Source organism: Protopterus annectens, chromosome 1.part2 (assembly GCF_019279795.1).
Source record: "Protopterus annectens isolate FY-2018-M chromosome 1.part2, PAN1.0, whole genome shotgun sequence".
NCBI classification, from domain to species: domain Eukaryota; kingdom Metazoa; phylum Chordata; order Ceratodontiformes; family Protopteridae; genus Protopterus; species Protopterus annectens.
Window position 1 is genome coordinate 561,467,926 of NC_056727.1, and position 26,064 is coordinate 561,493,989.

The 26,064-nt window shown below is 38.5% G+C and overlaps 1 protein-coding gene across 4 annotated transcripts in view; it reads left to right on the forward strand.

Moving 5' to 3' along the window:
• The window catches only part of CST7 (cystatin F), a 193,106-nt gene extending 169,407 nt beyond the window's left edge, over positions 1-23,699 (forward strand). For all 4 annotated transcript variants that reach the window (XM_044057776.1, XM_044057775.1, XM_044057759.1 and 1 more), the window contains exon 5: positions 23,477-23,699. In XM_044057776.1, coding sequence (XP_043913711.1) covers positions 23,477-23,554 — 78 coding nt within the window. In that variant the 3' untranslated portion in view covers positions 23,555-23,699. The remainder of the gene's footprint in view (positions 1-23,476) is intronic.
• The last annotated feature ends 2,365 nt before the right edge of the window (positions 23,700-26,064 follow it).

The window sequence follows — 26,064 nt, forward strand, 5'->3', positions numbered from 1 at the left end:
CCCCCATGACTATGGTGTTAGGTTAAATGAAGACTGACTCAGGTTCATAAAAGTAAGTGATATGAGTTTCCTGGGTTATAGAGGAAACCAATGGCTTGCAAGGATGTGGAATGGGACTTCACTTATGTTGAGTTGTATGTGAAGAAGCTCAAGTGCATCATACTGCTTGGTCAGCTGTGAAGTGTTTGTTTTTTATGTAAACTGAGACACCTCCACCTTTTCTATCTTTAGATGTAGTATCGGGTCTAAATGTGTGGAATGGATTATAGCCCTGAAAAGGCAGTCTCTGTGGATTTAAGCTGTGTCATAATAACTACACATACATCATACCTCTCAACCTCTTGCAGCAAGAAATCTGGACAAAGCCATAAATAATGGGGGGAGGGGGCAAAGACCCTAAAATAAGGGTACTTTTTAAATATTGTGCTTACAAAGTTAAAAAGTAGATTAATAGGTTTTGCATAAGCATGAATTTTCTGAAGGATATGAAGTCTGAAACTCAAATGTCTGCCATTATTTTCTGGCTTCAGTCCCCAATGATTTGCCAGTAATTTGCCAGAAAAACACAATTTTATGAGAAACCAACCAAAAACATGAGGCAAAAATCTGGGCATTGTGTGAAAATCTGGACAGATGAGTGGTATGACAAGACATCTACATTCTCCAGGGTGAAAACAGCTTGCAGGGAGTGCAGTTTTCTTTAGACTCCTGCCATTGAGCAGTATCACATTTAGGTTATTCTGGATTGGTTCAGCTATGTCAGCTGGTTTATCAGGTTGGAAATGCCTAAAAAAGACGCTATAGAATTTGGTCAGTATTTGAAAGTTTAAAGGAGAGAGTTGCAGACCATCCCTGGTGAAGCCATGTGTTGTGTCAACCATATCTTCCTAGGCCAACAAATGTTATACTGCCTTTGAATGATCACCAAAAACTAAACCAGTAATTAAAGTCAATTATCTTTTGTTTGTACAGTGGCATCATCCTTGAAGATAAAATGCTGCTCACTTCTAGGCTCATACTGGCCTGGGACATATAGGCCAAGAGCTTTATCCTGTCTCTCTTCATATAGTCGAGGGAGGTACACCTCAGGTAATTTACTCCAACATGAACTGTGACTGAGTCATACTGGTACTTCTGGTTTAACAACCCAAGTGTATGTGTGATCTGGCAGTTTCTGGCCACTGATTGACAATTGACTGTAATCCACTCCTTGATTATCCTGTGAGTGGGACATTGGTGTACCTCACGCAGAGTCTCCTATGACCAGAAAGTTGGATTGTTTGGTGGTCTGCTTTATGAGCTTAGACACTGTAAGCTGAGGCTGAATGTATCATGGTAGGGGTTGCCTTGGTACTGTGTTGTGGAGGATGGAGAGGGTACTTATTGTATCTACAACATCAGGGATGCCATTGAGATTTTGGTGGGGTAGATTACTTTTTAGCGCCTCAGCATAGATGGGTCTGTGTGTTTCTTTTGTAGTGTGTCTGGCAGATATTTTGTAGTATGTGTTTCTCGCAGCTGTTTGGTATTTGAAATAGCTATATGTTGAGAGATTTGTCTCCTGAAAAAAGTGTACATCTGCATCTCTCACATGCTGTATCCAATTCTTTGACAGTTTGGTGGTTGTCTGAAAACATGAGACAGTTTCTACATTCTCTTAGGATCCCCATTTCTACCAAGCTGGCTACAGAGACAGTAATAAAGTGTAAATCCATGGTTACATGTATTTTTGTAGTGGCTATAAGAGAAGTGGTACTAGGGGACTTTATACTCCTCTTTTTGTTTCAACTGAGTGGGAGAACAGATTTGCTTGGGTGCTAGTTGAGTAAGAAGTCCAGCCTTAGTCTAATCTCTTGGACCAATGCCACTCTTCATGCAAACCTAGTGTTCATTGAGCTACTATGTACTCATGAACTCTTGGGGGTAGGTTTTATAAGGAAACTGAGATTAAAAGCACGTGCATCTATACAGGCAATACTAACCACTGCTTCAAAAAGGCAGAAACTTTATACAGTTGGATAAAATGACCAAGCAGACAAAAGAGCCCACTGGTCAGTCACAAAAAACACAGATTTCCTCTAAGTTTCTCAAACTTGGTACAGACCAGACTACTTTCTACTGCCACTAGAATGCAGACCTAACATTAATGTAAAGTCACTCAAGTGTGAGCCCAGGGTGCAGAAACTGCACACAAGTTAAATAGCAAACACGTTCCTAAAGAAGATGACTATAGTGCAGAAATCCAGCAGCTAAGAAAGTAAAATAGTGTCTCTTTACAATAATAAAGTGCAAAATGCAATGAATAATTCAGCAATAAAGCAGCATCACACACAAATAGCTAAGTAAAATGCAAAATGTCAATCTGCAGTACTTGTCTGTGCTAGAATGGCACTGGATTGAAGCAAAACACTCGGTAGTTAATGAAATGGACATCAGGCATTTGTAAGGTCTGCATATTTGAGACAAGAGATAAACTGACTAACCAAACAAATAGCCCACTGGCCAATCACAAAAGCAGAATTGAAGCTTTCCTGTGTGATTCTGAAACTCAGGACAGACCAAGATGTGTCCTGCCACAGCAGGTAGCCAAATTAAAGGATTAACATCCACTTGTAAAAAGTGTTCCAACTGATACATCCATCGATTAAAATTCCCAGCATGGTTGTATTGTATTCAAGCTCCAAGTCATAGCCCTCAGCCATGACTCACCATGTAAACAACTTGCAGAAACAACTAAAAATAAAAAGAGTGGTAAGCAAAGGTGCGAAACAAGCAAAAGGCAAAAGTGTACAAAGAACGAACTTTCCGACCAACACAGCTGTTATTGACACTGTATTAAAATTGAACAGTACAAGCTGAAATGGATTATTACATTGAGAGCAGATAGACATCCTGGCCTTAATGATACTGTATCTTTGACTGGTTCTTAGATCACATGATCTCTGTCATAGAGTTAACTTGTTTCAGCTGGCTTTTTAAATGATCTGTGTGAGAGGTTTGTATTTGGTCTGAAGAAGCAATTTAGTTCATAAAATCACTTCGATTTTTTCATTTTCGTTTTTCTTTTTGTTTTCTTTTAATTGTGTCAATAGCAGCTGTGTTGGTCAGAGAGTTCATTCTTTGTACACTGCTCAAGAATTTCTGCGTTAGAACACAGAGTACACAGAAAAAGTCTGTGCTTTTCCTGCTGTAAAAGAGAAAATGGAAGTAATAGACACTATTAATTGTATGAACGCACAAATAGGCAATTGAACTGGTATTCCACAGCAGGATTTATTAATTGAAAGGGCACATTGTTTGTATGCTCCAAACCTGGCAATGAGATAGCAGCCAAGACTTGTATTAGTAAAGATGCAATCATACCAGCAGAAAGAGTTGATCCTCATAAAACTGTGGCAGAAGAGCAAAATATTAAAAAACTACAAATAGTAGAGTATTTGTGGAAAACAATTATTCACCATGCAGAAGTGAAGCAAATGTATTCCAGCAGTCAGGAAATGTTGAAAGGCAGGTGTGAGATTCAAGCTTCTGTATCAGGCTGTCTTCAGAATATTTTTTCCTGGAGGATCAAAGTCATAATATAGGGCATATTAAGGAGGAAATATAAAACTTTGTAGAACAAAAAGTGAGCTGTCAAACAGAAGGGGAACTCTGCTTCTCATTCTTCTGATAATGCCCTTAAAAAGTCTTTGCCAGTGAAACATTGTCCAGTGTTCCAAAAGAAAATGCTTGAGAGACGGAAACAAGCACAGGTAATTTTGAGTACCTTGAACTTGAACCAGACAGGACATTGAGATAAACAGGAAGAAGACTGGCAACAATGAAATTAGTGAATAAATGTGAAGCGGCTGAGAAAGACTGGACATTTGATGAATTTGTTAAACTTTTGGGGGGACCGAAAGGCATACACCATACTTCAAACCATTAATGTTTTGAACAACACTACAATGGAAAAAAGGGGAAAAAGTAATTTTAAGTAAAACATTTTTGGTTTTAGTATTTATATAAAAATGTCATTATATAACTTGCATTTTATATAGTAAATCTTTTTCAGTGATTGTTGTATGTGATCAAGCGGGTTTATATCATATGAGCGTATTGCACAAATTGTGAACGCTCATAATATCGAATGTACCGGACCTCAAAGTGCTTTTTCTGAGATTGCGGTACAGTGAAGAATGGAGTATTTGCCATTTCCTCACTGTAGTGTGATCTCGGAGTTGGAATATATAGTTAGTGGGGGGGGGTGGAAGACATTCGAGGTCCTGTACATTCGATATGAGCATTCGCAATTTTTCCATTTCCCCTATTATGATATACAGACCCGATAAAGATACTAAAGTTAACACTTTTTTTTACTTTTAAGAAATGTAGGCAGTGCAATGTATAAAAAGAAGAAAAGCTGGACAAAAGCATGTTTGTTAATATGCTGCAATCTTTGCTGTTGGGATGGAGTATGGGGTATAAAAGTGGACTGATTATAATATTTGAAGAGGTGAGATGTTTTCTCTTACTTTTGCATAGGTGAACTGATTAATGCCGTTGGCTTAATCAAATAGCATTTATTTTGTGTAATCATGTGGACTTTGAAATATAAGAGAACACTGCGACTCTAATGAAAAGTTTTTCTTTAGCAAATAACTGTTTAGTGTGAGTTGAGAAGTTTGCAGCTGAGGGAAGATGGTACATTCTGTTATGTTTACATGGAGACAAACTGCCTACAGGTGCAGGAAATACATCTTGAGAGTCTTGGGCATTGTTTACTGAGATAATCATAAAATTAAAAGGTACAAGGGCAAGCAGCTTAGTAAAAAATAGTGAGAAATTATTGAAGGGAGTAAGAGAGCAGCTTTTCTGTTACCTAAATACTTCAATGCATTTACTAGAACAGTGTATAATTTAGTTTTATTTAAAGATAGCTAGTGCACTTTTTCTTAAGGCTAAAACATAATATTTTACTGAAAGCGTACAAACTGGGTTTTTTCATATCTGAGAGGGGAATAAAGGTAAGACAAAAACAGTCAGTCACCAATTACTGGAAGTAGGAACACAAGCTATAGTGTGCCTTAACATAGGTTTAAATTTTAGGTTAGGTAATGCCTGTTGGTGCAGCTGTTGATTTGGGACAATTGTTCCTATTAGGAGGCTTACCCTTCATTATTTGAAGATTTACATAATTTTGTGCTTAAATTCTGCACCTGCCACTTTACATTCTTTGATTGCTGAGATAGATGTGCTTGTCTTCTGCCTGTCATACAGTGAATAATCATTTTAATCACACTCTACTGTCTCCTATTTTTACTTTTACCCTTCTGCTACAGTTTTGTCAGGATCATCTCTTCTGGTATGATTGCATTTTTATTAATACAGGTCTTGACTTTGTTTTCATGGCCAAGTTCAGTGTACATGCTCAAGGTGCCCTTTCAATTAAATCCTGCTTTGGAATTTCAGTCCAGTTGATTTGTGTTTTCATAAAATTAATTGTCTTTTCTTTCCAGTTTCTCTGATAACAGAAAATCTGAGGTTGTCCTCTAACTCTACCATTTTTTGAAGCGGCTTTTCTTGAAAAATCTCATACTCAGCCTTTTCTTCATTTAAACCTCCGATTTTTGCAGTTTTATCAGAGCATCTGACTAGCTAGTTAAAGCTCATTTTTCCTTGTTTTTGGTGTTTGAGTTAATATACTCAGGATTTCATTTATTTACATTGTCTCTAAATGCATTTAATTTATGTTTCCTCTAAATTACTGGATGCCATGTCTTGTATCAAAAATGGAGCTTGAACTGCTTTTGGATGAATGGCTGCAAGATTCCTCCCAGTCAGTGTTTTCTCTTCACCTTTTCTAGTTGATGTTCTTTCAGGTTCTCTAAATTACTCCTTTGGCATCCAGGTGGTATACTTACTAGCCAGTAACTGGATTTTATACAGGCTGGCATAATTACAAGTATGTATTTCTCAGTTTCTTTTTTCATACTGGAGAGCTGAATTTAAACTGTTGATCAGTGTACAGCCATCTTGGAATTCCAGTACTCCGTTCATTTTATGTTAGTTTTCAGGCATTAGCAAGGTAGCTGAAGAAGGTAATCTGTTTTTCAAATTTCTGCCCATCAACAGTTGGGACAGTGAGACTGTATTCCTTCAATGGAATATTCTTATACTTCAGAAATGCAACATGAGAATCCTTGTAACTTTTGTCACTGCTGTTTCTCATAAGATTATTCACAGTGTATAGTCTTTCCACTTTCCCCATTTGATTAAGATTAATGTGGATTTTACATTGCATGTCTGGATGTAACAAATCCTGATTTCTATGCTGCAGACCACTTTCAGGTGGGAGAATATAAGATGGTCCTTATCTTGAGAATATAGCTTTGAAACACTAATCAAACTTGTTGCTGTTCTTTCATTTTTAAGAATTTAAGAAAACTTGATAAAAATAATCAACTCATAAGATACATGATTTCTTTGAAATGAAACACATCTGTGCCCATACTTTTCCATGGATGATATAAAACCAGTATGCTAGTATCTCTTCATTTGGGTTGCTTCTGTGATATGCACTACAATGGCATGACTATGCACTGTCTGGTCTCTTTCATTCAGCATTGTTTGCCAAAAAATTATACTTTTTTCTCTTTCTTCCTACTCTTGTATTCTCAAATAGGACTTGTGTTTCCCTTTGAGATTTGCTTTCTCAATTAACTGGGAGATGATATTTTTTTAACTGTAAACCATTAGCCTTGGACACAACTTATTTCTCCACTAGAAGAATAATAAGGCTGAATTTATTTCCTTACTGATTTATTTTTTTCAGTAACTGCATTTCTTAGTGTTAGTACACCCCTGAGAGTATTTTATATGTCTTTGAAGTAACTGAGGTAGTTCCCAGAAAAAAACGGTAGTTCTTCTTCTAATGGTCCTTCATGCTTATCTAGTAAATATTGTCTACTCAACATATATTCTTCTTGCTTGTCTATATCTCACATTCAGGTCATACTTCCCTGGATTAAGTAACATCTTCTTTAATCTCACAGGTGCATTTATAAGGAATTTCTATCCAAACCTTGTAGAAATGCAATAGGTAAAGGTATCTTATTGGTTTAGCTAGAATTTTGTCTCCCACTAATTGCTGCTGTTTCTAAAAGAAACACCATTCAGTCCATTTCAAATACCATTTGCAGAATCATTACTCTCTCCCCAAGTAATGAATACTGCTGCAAAACCATTAAAAAAGCTAACTGGCTACATGTGCAACAACATGCTTACCTTCTACTTGCCTCTCATCTATTTAAACTTAACAAGTATGACACTTTCCCTCCACCAGCCTCCACACTATTCAGAAATATGAGTGACAGCTTAACCAATCATGTACTCTTCTTCAAACTCCCAAAACAAAGCATTGTTGCACAGACCATGATTTCTCAGACCTTGATACTAAAATCTGGGGAAACTCTCTCCCTTCTTTTCTCAAAGATCATTCCTCTTTCCCCATTTTCCATTCACAAATACAAGCACTGTGATGTCCCTCCTTTGGGTGAGTGATCAAAGAGCCTCCATCCTTGCCACTTACACCACTGGGCAATGTTCACTTTGAGAAAAAATAGATACGCTATTTTCAGATGCAGCTGTCTACACCAAGTATAATTTGCCTTAAGAGGACACAGGGAATGCACACTCCGGGCCTTCTCTCCAAGCCCCAAATAAGTCTCCCCACTGACTACTACAGAGCTGAGTCCTTAGCTGAGTATTCCAAACAAAGTTCTGCACCACCCTCTCCACACCACCCTCTCTATGAAATTAGTCTCTCTGTCCCTGTTCAAAGTACCTGTCTCTCACACACTTTCAGTTTTGATTTTCACACACACACACACACACACACACACACACACCTGGGAAGGGGTGGCACAGCATACCAGGTCTATTACCTCCACCCGGACTATAAAGTAGTTTTACTGCCACCAGAATACCTTTATCCAGCTACTTTAAGGCCCTTACCAGGGTTCCCAGTGACACTTGAACTACCATTTGTATAAATATTAATTTTACTAACATAGCAGCAAGACATTCTGGAACATGAAGCCACAATGCCAATAAATAAATGTAGATACTCTGAAAGGTTAAATATTTTCTGAAAGAGAAGCCACAATGAAAGGTTTAGATGTATTTAATAATAAATAATAATACATGAAAATACTGAATATCTATTTACAATAAACACCAGAGTTTCAGCCACAGGAAATATAAAAAACTAACAAAGATGGAAAGACCAAAATAGATCCAGAAAAATATACATTTAGCTAATCTCACTATATTTTTTCTAACTGACTGAAGAATTACTGTTCTCTAGTGACTTACTAAAGCAAGGCAAGATGATGGTGGATCACACCAGGTCCAAAAACAGAACTGACATCTCGCATCTCTCAGTACTATTCAACTACAAGTTCAGTGCTGGCTACAGAATTACATCACATCTGGTCATCTGACTCTGTTTTCCACACAACCCCGTCACCAGAAACTGTGCCAGGATTTGGTACTGATGTGTCACAATGCACACACACAACTTAAGTTAATTACAGCATCTGGAAACTGTAAAACCATTCCAACACCCTCACCCTACATGCAGAGACTAACAAGCCAGTCACTCCTTGAAGGCTGTTGGAGCCAAAGCACTAGAGTTGGATTTTTATTTTTTTCAATAGATTTGTGTGAGCAATTACCAGTTTCATTTGTCTTATTTGGCTGTATTCATACCTGTGAGATAAAATCTTTATGGCCTGAACCAAGCCATTTAATTTCAGGCTATTTTTCTTAAGGTTAGCTGGGCTGAGCATAACCCCTTCCCTTCCAGTATCCGCTCTTAAAATATATACATTTCGTCAGTTACAATAATACAATCTGACATACATGTATATTTCTTTTCTATCCAGCAGGACCCACTGTTGATACATTTGTTACACAAGCAACTTTACAAATACATGTTTTGTACAACTCAAGTTAGTATTCAAATGACATATAATTCTTTACAAAGCTATAGCTAGCTATGCTGGCATATATTACACATGCACTGTTGTACTCTCTCTGGCACAGCTGGCACTACCTCACATCATCACACTCACATTTCAAGATGCTAGGAAAATGCAACTGCTATCTCTCTTGGCATATAATTAAACCTCCCTTCTGCTGTCTATATATCTTGCTCTGACTCTATTTTTGGTTGTGAGTTTTTCAGCATACCAAATATGATGCCATTCTATATATAATGCATGCATATACTGTGCTTTTTTCTGTCACTATGTATATAATGGCATTTTTTGTATTGCCTTTATACCCTGTGTGATTCCCCCTCTTCTGGGCCAGTAATCAAGGAGCCTCAATCCTTACACTGACACTGGTGAGGAAAGTTCTCTTGCAAGAGAAATGGTACGCACAGTATTTTCAGATGCAGCTCTCTGCATGAAGCAAAGTTTCCCTTAAGAGCACACTGGGAACATGCTCAGTCTGTGGAATGGGTTCCTCTCTCTCTCTCTCTCTCTCTCTCTCCAGGCCCCACAGACACAGCTGTAGTTGAGTCCTTAGTCAAGTGTTCCACGCCAAGCCCTTACCACCCTCTGTGTCCTGCTCCAAGTAGCTGACACAAACAAACACCGGGGACAGATTTGCCAGTTATGCCCAGATTATAAGGTAGTTCCACCACCACCAGAACACTCCAAAGCTAGCTACACTGGTGAGGAAAGTTCTCTTGCAAGAGAAATGGTACGCACAGTATTTTTAGATGCAGCTCTCTGCATGAAGCAAAGTTTCCCTTAAGAGCATACTGGGAACATGCTCAGTCTGTGGAATGGGTTCCTCTCTCTCTCTCTCTCTCTCTCTCCAGGCCCCACCGACACAGCTGTAGTTGAGTCCTTAGTCAAGTGTTCCACGCCAAGCCCTTACCACCCTCTGTGTCCTGCTCCAAGTAGCTGACACAAACAAACACCGGGGACAGATTTGCCAGTTATGCCCAGATTATAAGGTAGTTCCACCACCACCAGAACACTCCAAAGCTAGCTACTCTAAGGCTGTTACTAGGGTACCCAATTATACTGAGTAAACTTAATACTAATATAAATGGCAGTGTCTGACCAATGCAGCAAGGTTTTCAGGAATTGTTAGTGTCACCAAGTAATACAAGTACTCTCAAAGGTTAAACGATTCTTTAAAAAAGCCACAATGAAAGGTTTAAAGATATTTAATAATAGCAAATAATAAAATAGCATGAAATACTAAATATCTATTTACAATAAACACCAGAGTTTCAGTCACAGGACATATTAAAAATAACACAAAGATTTACACAAATACAAAAAAAAATATTTAATTAATCTCACTATATTTTTCTGACTAATCTAAAGAATTAGTATTCCCTGGTTACTTACTAAAGCAAGGCAAGATGAAGTTGGTGAGTGGCCTTCCTACTTGGCCAGGTTTAAAAAGCAGACTGCTGTGAGACTTCTGCCTCACCTAGTATTAAAACATCATTTCAGAGCTGGATTACAGAATGACATCGCATTTATCTGGTCATCTGACTGATTCCCACACTACCCCTATTTGCTAGAAACTGAATCAGAATTTAGCACCTATGTGTTACCATACACAGAGCTTTGTGAGATGTGTTATATTATCTGGAATCTATAAAACTATTTCAAAACTTCCACTCTTCCAGGTTAGCGATTAGTTCACACCTAAAGACAATACAGTAGGATTCCTAGTCCTTTTTTTCACAGACATTTCATCTCTGGCTGCAATCAGAACTGTGAGATACAATCTTTATGGCCTAAACAAGGTAATTTTATTTCAGACTGTTTTTCAAAGTTGGCTGGACTGAGATTAATCTCTTATCTTCAAGTACCCTCTGTTACAATATAGTCATTTCAATAGTTACAATATTGTCCGACATACAGTTGTATTTCTTTTCTGTCCAGCAGATCCACTGTTGGTATATTTTTAACACAAGCAACTTTACAAATGCATTTTCAACACAAGCACTTGTACAAATTAGTTTGATATACAAATGACATACAATTCTTTAAAAAAACTCTAGCTATGTCTAAATCTCAAAATGCACTCGCTTGAAGCACTCGTTAAAATGGAAAACGACATTTGTGCTGTAACAGAGACCTGGTTCAAGGCAGCAGAAAATACCCCTGCACTACCAGGCTATAACTCATTCTACAAGAAGCCAACGAAAAACCAAAAAGCAGTCTTAAAAAAGACTGTACAATAAAAAACAACAATGATTCCAGTTGGAAAATTTATTACTGAAACATGTCTTAGCGCCTCGGCCACCACAGCCTTCAATGAGCACACAATTCATGGTAAAGATACATTCCCTTATATACAGAGTGTAAATAACTTAATTAATAATAAATCAATTAAATAATTAGGTATTGAAGAAATGGCAATCCCTGTTAAATAAAAACCCATACCACAAATACAAAAATATAATATAAATATAACACACAATATCTAACCTATTATATCAAATATTTCCAATTAGTCTCCATATTTAAACCAAAAGGTGATAATGTATTATATTTCAATATAAAAATAGATTCTTTATATAATAACATATTTTTTAACAATCTATGATTTCCTTTTTTAACAAAGATCTGTTCTAAAACAGTTGCTTGTAACAAATCAACATTCTGGTTATGGGTTTGTAAAAAATGTAAAGCCACAGAATTATCTGTGGCACCCCTCTTAATATCACAAATATGTTCCTGTAATCTAAGTTTAAATTTCCTCTTAGTCTCTCCAATATAAAATAGATTACAAGGACATTTAAGGCAATAAATAACTCCCTCTGAGTGACAAGAAAATTGTTTGTTAGGTGTAGGATATTCTAATAATTTGGCATATATTGCAAGACCGACAAGCAAAAGTACCAAAGTTACTTATTGGAAAATTTAACTGTTCAACAGGATGCCTAAAATATGCTCTTATCAACATATCCCCCAAATTTTGTCCCCTTTTATATGCCATCAAAGGACTAGAGTGGAGCAAATTACCCAATGTTCTATCCGTCAGCAAAAACTTCCAATAATATTTAACTGCATCCCAAATTTCCTGGCTTACCAAATTATATGTAGTGACAAAATAAATATCATCTACTGATGCCTTTTTATTTTGTTTAAATTTATTCCTTGGCAAAAAATGTTTTATAACTCATTCCACACCTTTTGGCCCCAGAACTTGGACCAAAGGTGGTGATGTTTCCATATTCATAAAGGATGTGCACACCGCTAGACTGGTAGGAATCATAATGCATCTGAGATACTTCAGGTGCAGCTAACATTGGGTAAGACACAGATTCAGGTTGCAGCCTGCTATACATCACCAACCATGTCCCAAGACTCTCACTCCACATTCCTAAGCACCCTGGAGAATATTAGGGTCCAACCTAACACACTCATATTGGGCAACTTCAACTACCCCTCCATTAACTGGGAAAACTACTAGTGTACTATTACACTTGCCCAACATTTCCTGGAATTCATTGATTCCAATGCCCTGGACCAGCTTGCTCTTATCCCCACTAGAGGCAACAACATCCTTGACCTGGTCATTACTAACATGGGCGACCATTGCTCTACACCAATAGTCAACTCCTCCCTGGTTAGATCTGACCAGAAGCTAATCACCTTGGAAATCCACATCCCCCCCTGCAAAGGGTAACCAACATAAAAAACTTCTCCAAAGCTAACTTTGGGTTCCTAAAAACAGAGGTGGCTAATTTCATAGCACCCATGCAAATGGAGAATAGTTGCATGACTGCTGAATCATACACCAATGCACTGTATGAACACATACACAAAGGCATCGATCTCGCCATACCCAATAGATCCAAGACGCTCTCCTCCAAAAAGGAAGTGAATCTGGTGGTCCCCGGCAATAAACAAACTCTACAACAGAAGGAGGAAACTGATGTGGAATAAATTAAAGTCCTAAGACTGGAAAAACTCCCTTAGCCTCAACAAAAAGTTGAGATCCCTCATTAAGTCCTCTTAACGATAGCTATGAAAACAGAATTGCAGCAGATAGTAAAAACCACAAGGCCTTTTATAGTTATGTAAAGAATCTCCACGACAATGCCCAGATTTGCTTTGAGCTACTGCACAATGATACCTCCTATACCGAGCCAACAGATATTGTCAATATACTAGCAGACAGATTCAGTGCCAACTTTACCCCTCTCTCCCCTCCTAAAGGACCAATCACAATATCAATAGATTGCCAGGCACCCAGTATTACTGCTGCACAGGTTAAAACAGCATTGTCCAAGGCCAAGAATTCACCTTCTATGGGACCTGACAATATCCCTGGCTGTATTCTACATAAACTACAGAGTGAACTGGCACCTCACCTGTGTGCCCTGTTCAATCACAGCCTCATCTCAGCCTTTGTCCCCATCAAATGGTGCACTGCTACAGTCATCCTTCTCCACAAATTAGTGACTACAGGCCTTGGGACTCGTCGCCCCATTAGCCTGACGAGTCTGATGGAATGCATCATCATGGACCTAATAAACAAGGATATAGGGAATCTCCAAACTCTGGATCCTACACAGTTTGGTTTTGTGAAGGGTAGAGCAGGCCTGCTCAGCTTGGTTGACTTCTTTGAGTCATTCACCAGAGCTGTGGATGAAGGCAAGGTGGTTCATACAGCCTACCTTGATCTGGCCAAGGCCTTTGATATCATTCCCCACTCAGGAATCATAGAAAAACTCACTAAGCTAGGCATCAACCCGTGTATCACTAGATGATTTGCAAACTGGCTCACAGACAGAACCCACAGTGTGAAAGTAGCTGACTCCCAAGTCGGACTGCAGACCAGTCATGAGTGGAGTCCCACAGGGTTTGGTCCTGGGTCCTCTCCTGTTTGGTATCTTATTCTCTGAAATCGAGGCCAACATGAAGGGGATTTGGCTGACAAAGTTCACAGATGATTGCAAGTTGGGAGCTATTATTAACTCCCCAAGTGATGTTGACATCCTACAGAAAGGCATCACTGAGACCAATGACTAGTGTCAGAACCATGGCCTTAAGCTCAATGCCAAAAAATCTGTCATCCTCTTTGGGAAAAACCCAGTTCCCTTCAATTCCCACATTGATGGTAGTCCACTGAACATAGAAGGCATTATAAGAGATCTGGGAGCACAGGTTGACAGCAAACCTCTCTTTTGACCACCACATTGTCACTGTAGTCAGAAAGTCCTTCTATGTGGCACATCTAATTACTAAGGGTTTTGCATCCAGGAAGAAAGTGGTCATTGTCTCCCTCCTTCTACTCTTCCCTCATTAGGCCAGTCATCGAGTACAATGCCTCATTTGGCATGTACCTCACTAGACACCTGCAACAACTGTAGAGGCCACAAACGTACCTCACAAAGAGGATCCTAGGCCTTAAACACTTGTCCTATATGGACAGACTCAAAAAAACTCCAACTATTCTCCATCTCATATCGCCTACTTGGAGGCGATCTCTGCTTGACTTGCAAAGCAATGTCTGATCCACCTCTGTTAGAAATGGTACATCTAAAGAAATCCCAATCCCTTTGCACCACACTCCCCAGAGACCTCAACTTCATTACCACAATCAACAAAACATGCTGGAGGGACAGGTTCATAACCCAGAGACTGCCCATGCTCTGGAATGGACTTCCCATACATGTCAAACAAAGCACCTCACTGGCCCTCTTCAAGAGAAATCCTGATGAGTGGATGGGAAATAGGAAATTCACCCCGGGGATAACCAGTGGCTCTACTCAACAGAGGCACTGGGAACTAAGGTCGGGTGGCATAATGCCAGGGTAATCCTATGGGCTAGGCTTGTAAAAGCTCTTAGGCCATTAGCCTAGTACACACCTATGAACGTTTGTTACACTTCCACTGACCTACTTCTCTTGGCATAGCTGGCAATACCTCATATCATCACACCATCAATGATGATATTCACTTTGTATATAATATATGTATACATTGCATTTTATCATCATTCAGTCTTTAGATAATGTCATGCATCTCTTGAATTTTCCCTGGGCTGATACTGAAATGGGGATCAGTGCTCTATCCCGGTTAAAAATTCAAAATAAAAAATCAATTGCCACTACTGTAATTGGTCACAGTTAGACTCCATTTTGCATCATGATCTCTCTGAATTATGCCTTTATTTGCCATTCACCTATCCTTCGATATATTCATAATCATCATAACATCTTCTATCCTTGGGGGTGGGGTCTGACATTATCTATTTTTGTGTTATGAACTTCTTTGCAAATATCAATACATCCACTTGGAATCTGACTTATTTCTTTCTCTTTCTCCTGTCCTCCCCACTTCAGTTCATCAAGTAATGTCTCCTCCTCAAATTCCATCCATTTCCCAAGATATTCCCAGTTATTAACTGAAACAACATGGGGCATAACCAGAAGATATGATCTGAATTCCACTTTTGCCCAATGTCACTCTTCCAACATTGCTGATTCTTTTGAGGGAATATTCTACCCCTTATTGGTGGAGCACTGAAATACTTGTACAAGCACCTCCATGCAAAAGTTCCAAATTTCTAGATTTAGTGGCGGTCTTGGGGCCTGTACACATGTCTCCCCAGAGTATTTCAGAAAATGTCCCCCATAGCTCTGTTTGCCAGGACTTGTTTAAGTTCTACATACTATCTTCCATCTTCTCCATTAGAACTTTGCACATTCATTTTGTTAACCTTTGTTAATCCTTTGTTCTCTGGATTTGGCCCCCTAGCCTCAGTTAAAATATTTATCATATCCAGCCTCTGTATCTCCCTTAATGCTAACCTTTCAACTTTCTGCTACTTTAACATTTGTACCAACAGTTTTTGGGGCTTGGGGATATATTCAAAATAAGTCTCCCCAACAGGCAGACTATCTTTTCTCATTCATTTTCCTTAAAACACCATGTTATCTCATCCCAACCTGTTATCAATCTTTATTTTCTTTTTTCCCCTAGTAAGTTCCGCTTTTCTGTAATTTCTTTAAAAGCATTAATTTTTCTGCATGTCTGTCTCTGTACTCCCATCAATTGTTTCATCTTTAACTCTCTACACTTGTTTTTGAATGCTATCTTACAATTGTTCACCTGTTAACTTTGTTTCCCTCCCTCAATTTCTGACTGTTTAAACCCATAAACCTCTCTCTTTGTTATCCATTGATTAGCTTCATCTCTCTTTACACTGTAGGAAGTCTTCAGTGCCTATTCCCATACCCCTACATGGAGTCACTTATATGAGCTCATACTGGAGCGTGATCACATATTACCCTTGGGTGTACTCGTACATTGTCCAGTATACAGCCATTCTCATGTTACATTCCACCAATCCTAGATCAACTCTTATGCCTTTCTGAGAAAAGATGTGAAATTTTTAAAAGTTGCTGCCAAGAGCTACATCACTCGGGCCATGCACCTGCGAATAATAATGTCCCAAATTCTTCTTTAGATGCTTTGACCTTCCTCAGCCCACTGCTGACACCACTAATAGTAATCACATTCCAGTCCTCTACTACAATGAGCAGACCTTGATCATAATTAACTACAACACTTAAAACTGTTTTTATCTCTATTATGCTAGCTGTAGGGGGCAGATAGATGGTAGCCAAGGTAATCCTTCTTCCTCTTGTAATATAAATATCCCTTGAGAATCAGCCAAGGCCCCCACTGTGGTTATAATGGGCACCTCTATCAATCAGCAACAACACTCATTCCTTTTTGTGCCCTCTCATGCAGCCACATACCTCTCTTTAAAGTTTATTTTTATAGTTTAGCTGTGTTCTTTATTATTTATGAGTTTTCCCTATCATTATTACATGTGGTTTGTGAGACTTGATGCATGTTTCTATTCTTTCCACTTTCTCTGGGTTACTGACCCCGTTTACATTAAGCATGAGTACGAGTCAGTGCTGATTCCTGCTCATCCCCCAGCACACACATCCCAGATATTTTCCATCCATCACCCTTTTTCCCATTTTTGCCCATGGGATAAGGGTGTTAATCAGCTAGGCCAATGTTCACAGAGCTAGGTGGCTAGCTGTCATTTGCAAGAAATGGCTATGGTCATCATCCCCTCAGAAGGACTTAATAAACCAAATCTTTTTTGTCCTTCCCAAGCCAATCAAAATTAGCTGCCACATATTTACATGTTTAGCTGCCTTACATTTATACAACTAGAGAACCATGAAACAATGCAGAAAAGCTAACCTATAAAGTATGTTTTGAATAACCTGACCTGTTTAGAAATTTCAACCTGGGAATATTCTGCCAGCAGACACATGCTCTGTAATGGCGCATTTCCATGTTGCACAAACACGTCACTAATCATATGTTTTGTTTTCACCTCCTTCTCCCTCCCACACACATAAATATGCTTCTAAAAGAAAAGAGCAAACATGGCAAAATGCCAAAATGAAACCTAGATTGTATTCTCAGTTTTGCTTGACATTTCACTAAATAGCTCAAGAATGACTGATTTAGTGCTCATCAATAATGTCCCAAACCAAAACCCATTTGTGTAAAAGTGAGGATTCTCTGTAGCAGTCATCTGAGAGCTTGGCCATTGTCCAGTGAAACAGTACATGACCAACCACCAGGGCATGATTCATTTTCCCGATCTATTAGCATTAGCAGTGTGTCCAGATAGCTCACCTAAGTTTATTAAAAAAAAAAAAAAAAAAAGACTTTTGTACAGGAATTAATTACACAAGACTACAGCAGGCTTTATTCTTTGAGCCATGGTAAACTTTAACAGTATTACAAAGGGCAAAAGAAACGTGCAAAAGCTCTCCAGTCTTGCAGTAAAGTAGAGGCATACATCCAGTAAATCAGATGCTGCTCAACTAATGTGAGATTGTGATAAACTTCATCATATCACAATTATATCACAATCTTCTAGCTTTCAGCTTGACAGGCTGCTTCTTCTTCCTCCTGTAGGATCTGGCTTGGAGCACAATGCTCTCTTTAAGACTTACCTAAGCATCTTCAAGGTACTGTGGATCACTTTACAGTTTGCCTCCTTGATTTTTCCTAACAACTGGCAAGAGCTTCACTTGTATTCTCTCACCTTCACCTCTTCTATGTTGACGAATCTTGGGGCCCCATATGTTGGTTAAACAAGAAATTGTCTTTCAAACACTTTCCCAGCTCCACTCTGGCCCTCTCAGAGTCAAAGTATTTTAACTCCCAAGGAAAATAATACCTTCAAAACAGATATTGCAGTTTTACACTCTCATTAGCCCTTCAACACAGATTACAGGAAGAATCTTGCTCTTCTGTCTAGTAACCAAGGAGTAATCAATATTTTTTAAAAACCCTTGTATCACTGATTTTTCAGTTGGTTACTATTCCTCCAGAGTGAGGAGAGAGGTTTTCTTTTGGTTAGTGGTTTGCAACTTTGACCAGAATTGAGTATAAAAATCTTTGTTCGACACAAGTGCTTTTGTGGGTAACCCCACTTTTTCAGATGTCTAATGTTGTTTATCTTTTGGCTTTTCCCCTTTAGGGGTCACCACAGCGGTACTCCGGTCCGCTAATGATTAGCAGTTGGTTTTTATGGTGTCGAGTTACCAGCCCCATGCCCAATACATTTTAAAAAACAGCTCTTGGTTTAAATATCCTCTTGAGACACATGATTAAAACCAACCGATACATTTTTCTGGTGTGAATAACCACTTTCATTTAAAGTAACATTCTACTAGGTACATGCCATTGACCAAACTAGAAATCTGAATATATATATATATATATATATATATATATATATATATACATACATACACACACACACACACACACACACACACACACACACACACGTCTAAAAGCCTATTTATAAAGTATCTAAATTGTAATTCAAATTTCCATAACATTTCAGTTTGTAATCAATTTTTAGGTACAATGTGCTGTGGAATTGTTTGTATGATAAATTACTGATTTCTTGTTACAGGCTTGTATGTGTTTTGGAGAACATAAGTGGAAAACGTAAATATGTGCAGATATATTCTGTGCTTGTGATTGCAAACTGAAATGTTATAGAAATTTGAATTACAATTTAGATACTTTTTAAATAGGCTTTTAGAAGTGTATACATTAACATTCAGATTTCTAGTTTAGTCAATGGTATGTACTTTGTAGAATGTCACTTTAATTTGAAAGTGCTTGTTCACACCAGAACAATGTATTGGTTGCTTTTAATCATGTGTCTCAAGAGGATATTTAAACCAAGAGCTGTTTTTAAAATGTATTAGACATCTGAAGACGTGGGTTACCCATGAAAGCGATTGTGTCGAATAAAGATTTTTATACTGGATTCTACAGCCGTCTCCAAGTCCTGGTGTTTTGCTTTTTATTCTTTATCTGTTTTGTGCAGGACAAGTGAGTTCTAAAGCTTTAGTGGCAGTCTTGTGTTTTTGCCTTTGACCGGAATTGGCTTGGCATATATGTCTATGTATCTCAAAGGAATGGGGATTCTATGTGCTCTATCAAGCAAAATATGCCCATTGACCAATCAGTTTTTTCATTGATTAAAAACCTGTCATTCTTTTAAAACCCTCCGGGATATGGGTGAACCTCAAATTCTCCCTTCTTGCATGATCTTCCAACTACATGATTCCATGTACATGTAATGTGAATTTTATATTGGATTACTTCCTGTCTCAATTCCAAGTCCACCAGCCTCTAATTTTTACATGGTCTGCTATTTACAGGGTTTTCAGCACATTAGAAGGACTATTTAGAGGTTCATAGGTAAGTTCTAATCTTGCTGTCCTTGTGGGCCATTTTAAGTCTGGCCATTTTCCCAGTTTGTGCTCAAAATAACCTATTCCATTTGGTTATAAATTGGCTTTACCCATCCCATGGTCAATAATTATATAGTTCCCTTATTGAGAATAGCTGGGATTATACCATAGATAATTTGAGGGGGACCCATGCATGGAATAAAGCATTTAGGAGCTCCCTGTGTTCATTAGTAGTACAGGGGCAGTCCTGGGGTAAATTTTCTGTCCCATCCGTAAATCTAAGTTGCACTTGAAAATGGACAAGGATGAACTTTGTTTTATGTGCATGGCAAGTCTGTTTCACAGCAGCAGTATCTTCTGCAAAATATACCTGTTCCTCCAAACCATTCTTTTGATGTTACCGAAGAGGTTTAGCTCCATTAGACCAAATATTTCTGATGTCAGTACAGTAGGGAAAAGGGCAAATTTTCTGATGTTGGACAACTACTTTCATGCCCTGTCCCCACTGTAGTGTGCTCTCGGAGTTGGTATATATAGTTAGGGGAGTGGGGATTAGCCCCCCACCTGGGTGGATTTGAAATAGTGCGGTGTGTGTGATGGGGAAATTTTGGCCAACTAGTTACATTCCCCATCTCACACATTCGCTGAAGTGAATGTATGAAAAATGAATGTTCTTTGTTTTGTGTTCGATCATCAGAGGTTCAATGAACATAACCTTTGATGAGTAAACATAGACCCAGGACAAAAATGTGATATAAAAGAACTGGAGCTGGGGGAGTGTATAAATATTTGGGAATAGAAGTGATATCTTCAATAAAACGTGAACAAATGAAAATAAAACTCCGTAAAGAATGCTTCAGGAGGATAAAACTAATATTGAAAACTGCCTTGATATGTATAAACAAACTCCAGGCTATAAACCAGTTTGCTTTTCCTGTTTTAATTTACAGTTTTGGGGTGAATAACTAGCTCCAAAAAGTATTGGATCAGTTGGGCAGGAAATGAAGAAAAATGATTCACGCTTATAAAGTGATGTATAAAAATCAGTGCATGCCAAGATTATACATTCCTTGCTGTGTAGGAGGTATGGGCTTCCTTGAAATTGATTACATGTATAGATCTGCAGTTGTGGAACTGCATGCATACCTGCTGACCTCACCAGATCCCAAAATAGTTAAAGTTTTAAAATATGAGTAAAAGAACTCTAAGGCAACATCCTTGCTTAGTTTAGCAGTAGTATTTCAGTGTGAAAGGGGAATGGAAATCAAACTAGAAGACAAAAATTAGATGACAACTAAATGTGCCAAAAAAAAGAAAAATATAAGAAAAAGAATCTGATGAGAAGGAAAGAAAATTGGAAAATCTATAAATATAGGGGCAAGTATAGAGATCTCCAGGAACATCTCCCAATGACCAAAATTTGACATAGAAATGGTTAAGGAGGTGAATTTAAACCAAAACTTGAAAGGCTAATAATGGCAGCCCAGGCTAGTGGATTAAGTACACATTGGTTTGCAAAGTCCATTTAATATGTGGGAGAAACAGACAAATGCAAGTTCTGTTAAAAAGAACTGGAAATAATCCCAGCTTGTTGCTAGGTCTGATAGACTCATAGCAGAAGGCCTCCATACTGAAATGTACAATAACGTCGCAAGACTGTTGCACTGAGGATTGTACCCTGACAGGAATGTGGTCCATTCCAGTCATGGTATTAGAAACTCAAAAGACTTGGCGAAATTAAACCAAGTAGGGAGAATGAATGGATCCATTGGAGGATGATTAGGGATTCGATGGTCAGGTTAAGAGCCTAGAAAAAAAATTCCAAAACAGAGGAATAGCTTTGGATAAATGGAACACAGTACAGGCCTGGTAGGTCCATCAGGGTATAACCTAGTTGGAATATGGGTATATGGAACCATGTACCCAGAAATAAAAAGTACAAGCAAACAGTGCATTATACATTCATCCACTGCCTAGTCTACTGGCTTTGGCTGATGATGATTGTCAGCCACTGACTGTCATTCTCCAGTATTACCCTCATAAGTTTGGTCACTGAAAAGGCTAAACTCTCAAAGAAAAGAGAAATTCAGCCATGAAGTGCAGTGCTAATGGAAAGAAAACAAGAATGATAGTTGAGGTCACTGTTGACAGCAAAACACAATCTCTCCTAATGCTTCAGGCGAAATGCATGATTTTGTGTATATTTGACCCCTGCTGTATATAAGCAAGCCAGTCAAAAGCTGCCAGAGGCATTAGCAGAGAGGTAATCTGCAAAGCCCTACTAATGAGCTTTGTATACCATCCAGCCTCAATACAATCGGCCATTTTGAACTGTTAGTTGATGTATACGCCCCTTAATCATTGGCCTATTTTTTTAAGTACCTCCCCATAGCTGACCAGCAGCTGCCACCAGCTCCTTTCCTCATTTCATAGGTTTACTGGACCTACCTTAGCCACCCCTGTGCTCAACCTAACTCGACCCATGTTCGTGGCCATTGAGGAAATTGAGGATGCTGCTGCAGCATCACAGTGCTGTTGGGATTGTGGCATAATCCCTTCTCCTCATAACAGCATTGCATACTCCACAATAAGTGCATTTGGAAAGTGCACCCATGTACAACCTTGCAGCCAAGCAGTATACCACTTGCAGCATGAAATTCACCAGGCTCTTAATGCTGCTATTGCCCCCAGGATGGGCAAGTTGGCATCAGCTGTTCACTTCCATCTTCAACCACCTGGTCCCTTCAGTGCCCATGGTTCCAGGTGAACATAAATCATATGGTACACAGTAAGGGCTTTATCCCTTTGTCTCTCTACACCAGGTTGTCTTAGCATATTCTAGAATGCTACATAGATATTTCTTGTAGGACCCAAGATGTGCTTAAAGGATTTTCTGGCAGTAACCCACGTACTGGTTAGATAGCTATTTATATGGTCAAGTTGCATTTCAATAGTGGGAAACTTTCTCAGATTTGATCTTCACCCCCAAAGTGGTGCAACGTAAGACATAATTATATTTAGTAAGGTGATAAACAGCGACAAAGCTCCCTGCATGGAGGGTGGGTGACTTTCCCCCAGTTCATTAACAGCAGTATTATAACTTGTTTTTTTTTTATTTGGTGAATATTGCAGAAATGTCTCATTGGCAAAACTCAACAAATAGTATCTGTTATATTCTGTCGACTATTTTACTAGAGATGGACTTTATCTGTTTTACTTTTTAAATGAAAGATGTGTTTTTCCTGCATATACAATGATGTAGTGTAGACTACAGAACCAGAGGAATAGTTTGGAATATACATTTTCAAAAGAACTTCAATTAAATCAAAACTTTTACTCTGAACAATTTAGCAAATAGGTAAATGGTAGAAAGTCGCAGGTTATTCCTACAGATTTTCGTTAGTGGTCAGATGATGTTTCAAACATAACGTGTCAAGTTAATTACATTTAAATGCACTCCTAAATATCGCAATCAGTAAACTATGATTCTAGAATTATATATCTTCAGTCAAGCTTCATACATTTTTTTCATAATTCAGTAATTGTCAATGTCACTTTGTGAGGTGAAATACCAGTAGGCAGTAAATGATGGCCGGTTGTAAGAATTATTTGTAATATATTTGTTACATTTCATTTGCTTTGTTTGTTTGTTTACTTATTTATTTATTTTCATTTTAGATCTTTTTCTGCCACTCTGAAGTGTGGACTGTCGTCTGGTTGCATTTCAACAAAGTAACTGCCCTTCACTGTCAGTAACGATCCTTTCAAAACTTTAGCTGCTTGAAAACACTTTACCACAATTATTTGAAACACCAGTTGGTGACTGATATCTTTACTCTACTGAGATTTTTAAAAGGTTTTATGAACACCATTAAATCATTAAAATCATTTCTTGGTTCAAGGCTGTAATTGTATTTATGTATATACATAGAAAACATGCACAAAAGTTTTCTTCATTCACATCCAATAGTGGACTGCAACAATTTATCATCTTCACAACAGTCATGCATTTTTTACAGTCTTGTATTTAATTAACCAAAGTAAATTTTCCACTCAAGTTAAGATTATTATTAAAGTATTTCCTACATGTGAATATTTTGTGAAATGTATGACATGTAATGTCAGACTTGCAGCTTTTCAGCACATGTTCTTAACAAGCAAGCAAATACAAGCACTGTAGTCTCAAGAAATGTAGAGAAATATTGCAATTCCTCTAAAAATGTCTGTACATAGTATTACTGCTAAACAAGACTGACAAACTAAGAAGAAAAAAGCAATCAATTATTTTAGCAATTCAAGCCAAGTGTCTTAATTTTAAATATTATTCTTTCCAGACACTGGAGCCATATGGTGCTGCAGCATTTACAGTAAATGTAAGGATGATCCAGTGTGACAGCATTTAGAATTGGTATTTCACAGCTCTTGGTTTCTAGTTTGGCTTTCAGCTGAAGTGTCTTCTGTATGGAGCCTGCATGTCCTCTCTGGGGCCACACAGGTTTTTCCCTATGTGCTTCTCTTTCCTCCTGCATCTCAAAGATGTGTTGTGGGTGAAAGTTGCCCATAGGCATGCACACCATGTGTTTGTGTGCATGCACGTACATCCTGCAGTGGATTGGTTTCCAATTCAGGATTAGATTCATTGCCTGAATACTGGGATAGGCTCACATTTCCCAACAATGCTATAGTTAAGTGGGTTATAATGAATTAAAGAATGTATTCATGAAGTAAAGAGAAGGGTGTAAAGGAATTTTACAGAGAAAATTATCTACAGCAAAAAATGAACATGTATGTAAGAGGTACAGCTGGGATAAATCAACTTATTCCCAGATGAACTGTGTGTGTGTTGGCATGCACACAATCTCATATGCCAGGCTGACAGGATTAAATGCTAAGGTTCCCTATTTATCTTTAGTTCAGACAGTAATAGCATTAGCTTTATAGTAGTGGCCCTTAAATGAGCTTCTACCATGGCAGAGCAGATTTCATAAATGATGTGGTATACCCGAAGCTCATCTTCTTTCTTCTCACCTTGTCTCACCCACCATTAAGGAAACCATGGTAAAAAATTTCTCCAAAGCCAACTTCATGCTTCTTAAGACAGAAGTGGCGAACTTCATGACACCCATGCAGATGGACAATACAGTTACGATTGCTGAATCCTACACAAATGCACTCTGTAAGCACTTGCACGCGTGCATGGATCGTGCTATCCCAAACAGAACCAAGATGCTATCCTCCAAATAAGGAAGCCTATCTGGTGGTCCCCTGCCATAAACAAAACTTTACAACAGAAGGAAGAAACTGTTGCAAAAGGGAGTAAAATCTCATCAGTGGAGGAGCTCCCTGGTCAGCTTCAGTAAGAAGATGAGATCCCTTATAAGACCCTCCAAAGCTAGCTACGAAAACAAAATCACCACTAATTCTAAGGACAACCACAAAGCATTCTATAGCTATGTCAAGAATCTCAATGGCAACACCCAAATCTGCTCTGAGTTGCAGCACAACAGCACAAAAATTACAGAACCAACTGATATTGCCAACATCCTGGCAGATAGGTTCAGTGCTAACTTTACCCCCCTCTCACCCCTAAAGGGCCCGTATCTATACAGGAAGAATGCAGAGTCCCTGTAATCACATCTATGCAGGTAAAAGCTGCACTCTCTAAAACCAAAACATGGCATCCATGGGATCGGACAGCATTCCAGGCTACATTTTACAAGAACTTCAGAACTCCCCACCTAAGCACCATGTTCAGTCATAGTTTCACGTCAGGCTTTGTGTGCACTGAATGGCGCAAAGCAACAGTTATCCCAATCCACAAAGGGGGAGCCATCACTGATCCTGTGAACTATTGTCCTATTAGCTTGATGAGCCTGGTCTGCAAGGCCATGGAACGTATCATCATGGAACTCTTAAACAAAGACATTGGTAATCTCTAAATTCTGGATCCCACCCAGTTCGGGTTTGTGAAAGGCAGATCATGCCTTCTGAACCTGATTGATGACTTTGGGGCAGTTACCAAAGCCATAGATCAGGGTAAGGTGGTTCACACAGCCTATCTTGACCTCACCAAGGCTTTCGACACCCATTCCCCATTCTGGAATTATAGCTAAACTCACTAAACTAGGTATAAATCCCTAAATCACAAGATGTGTTGCCAACTGGCTCACTAATAGAACCCACACTGTAAAAATTGCAGACTCCAAATCTGAGTTCAAACCAGTGACAAGTGGAGTACCACAGGGTTCAGTCTTAGGACCTCTCCT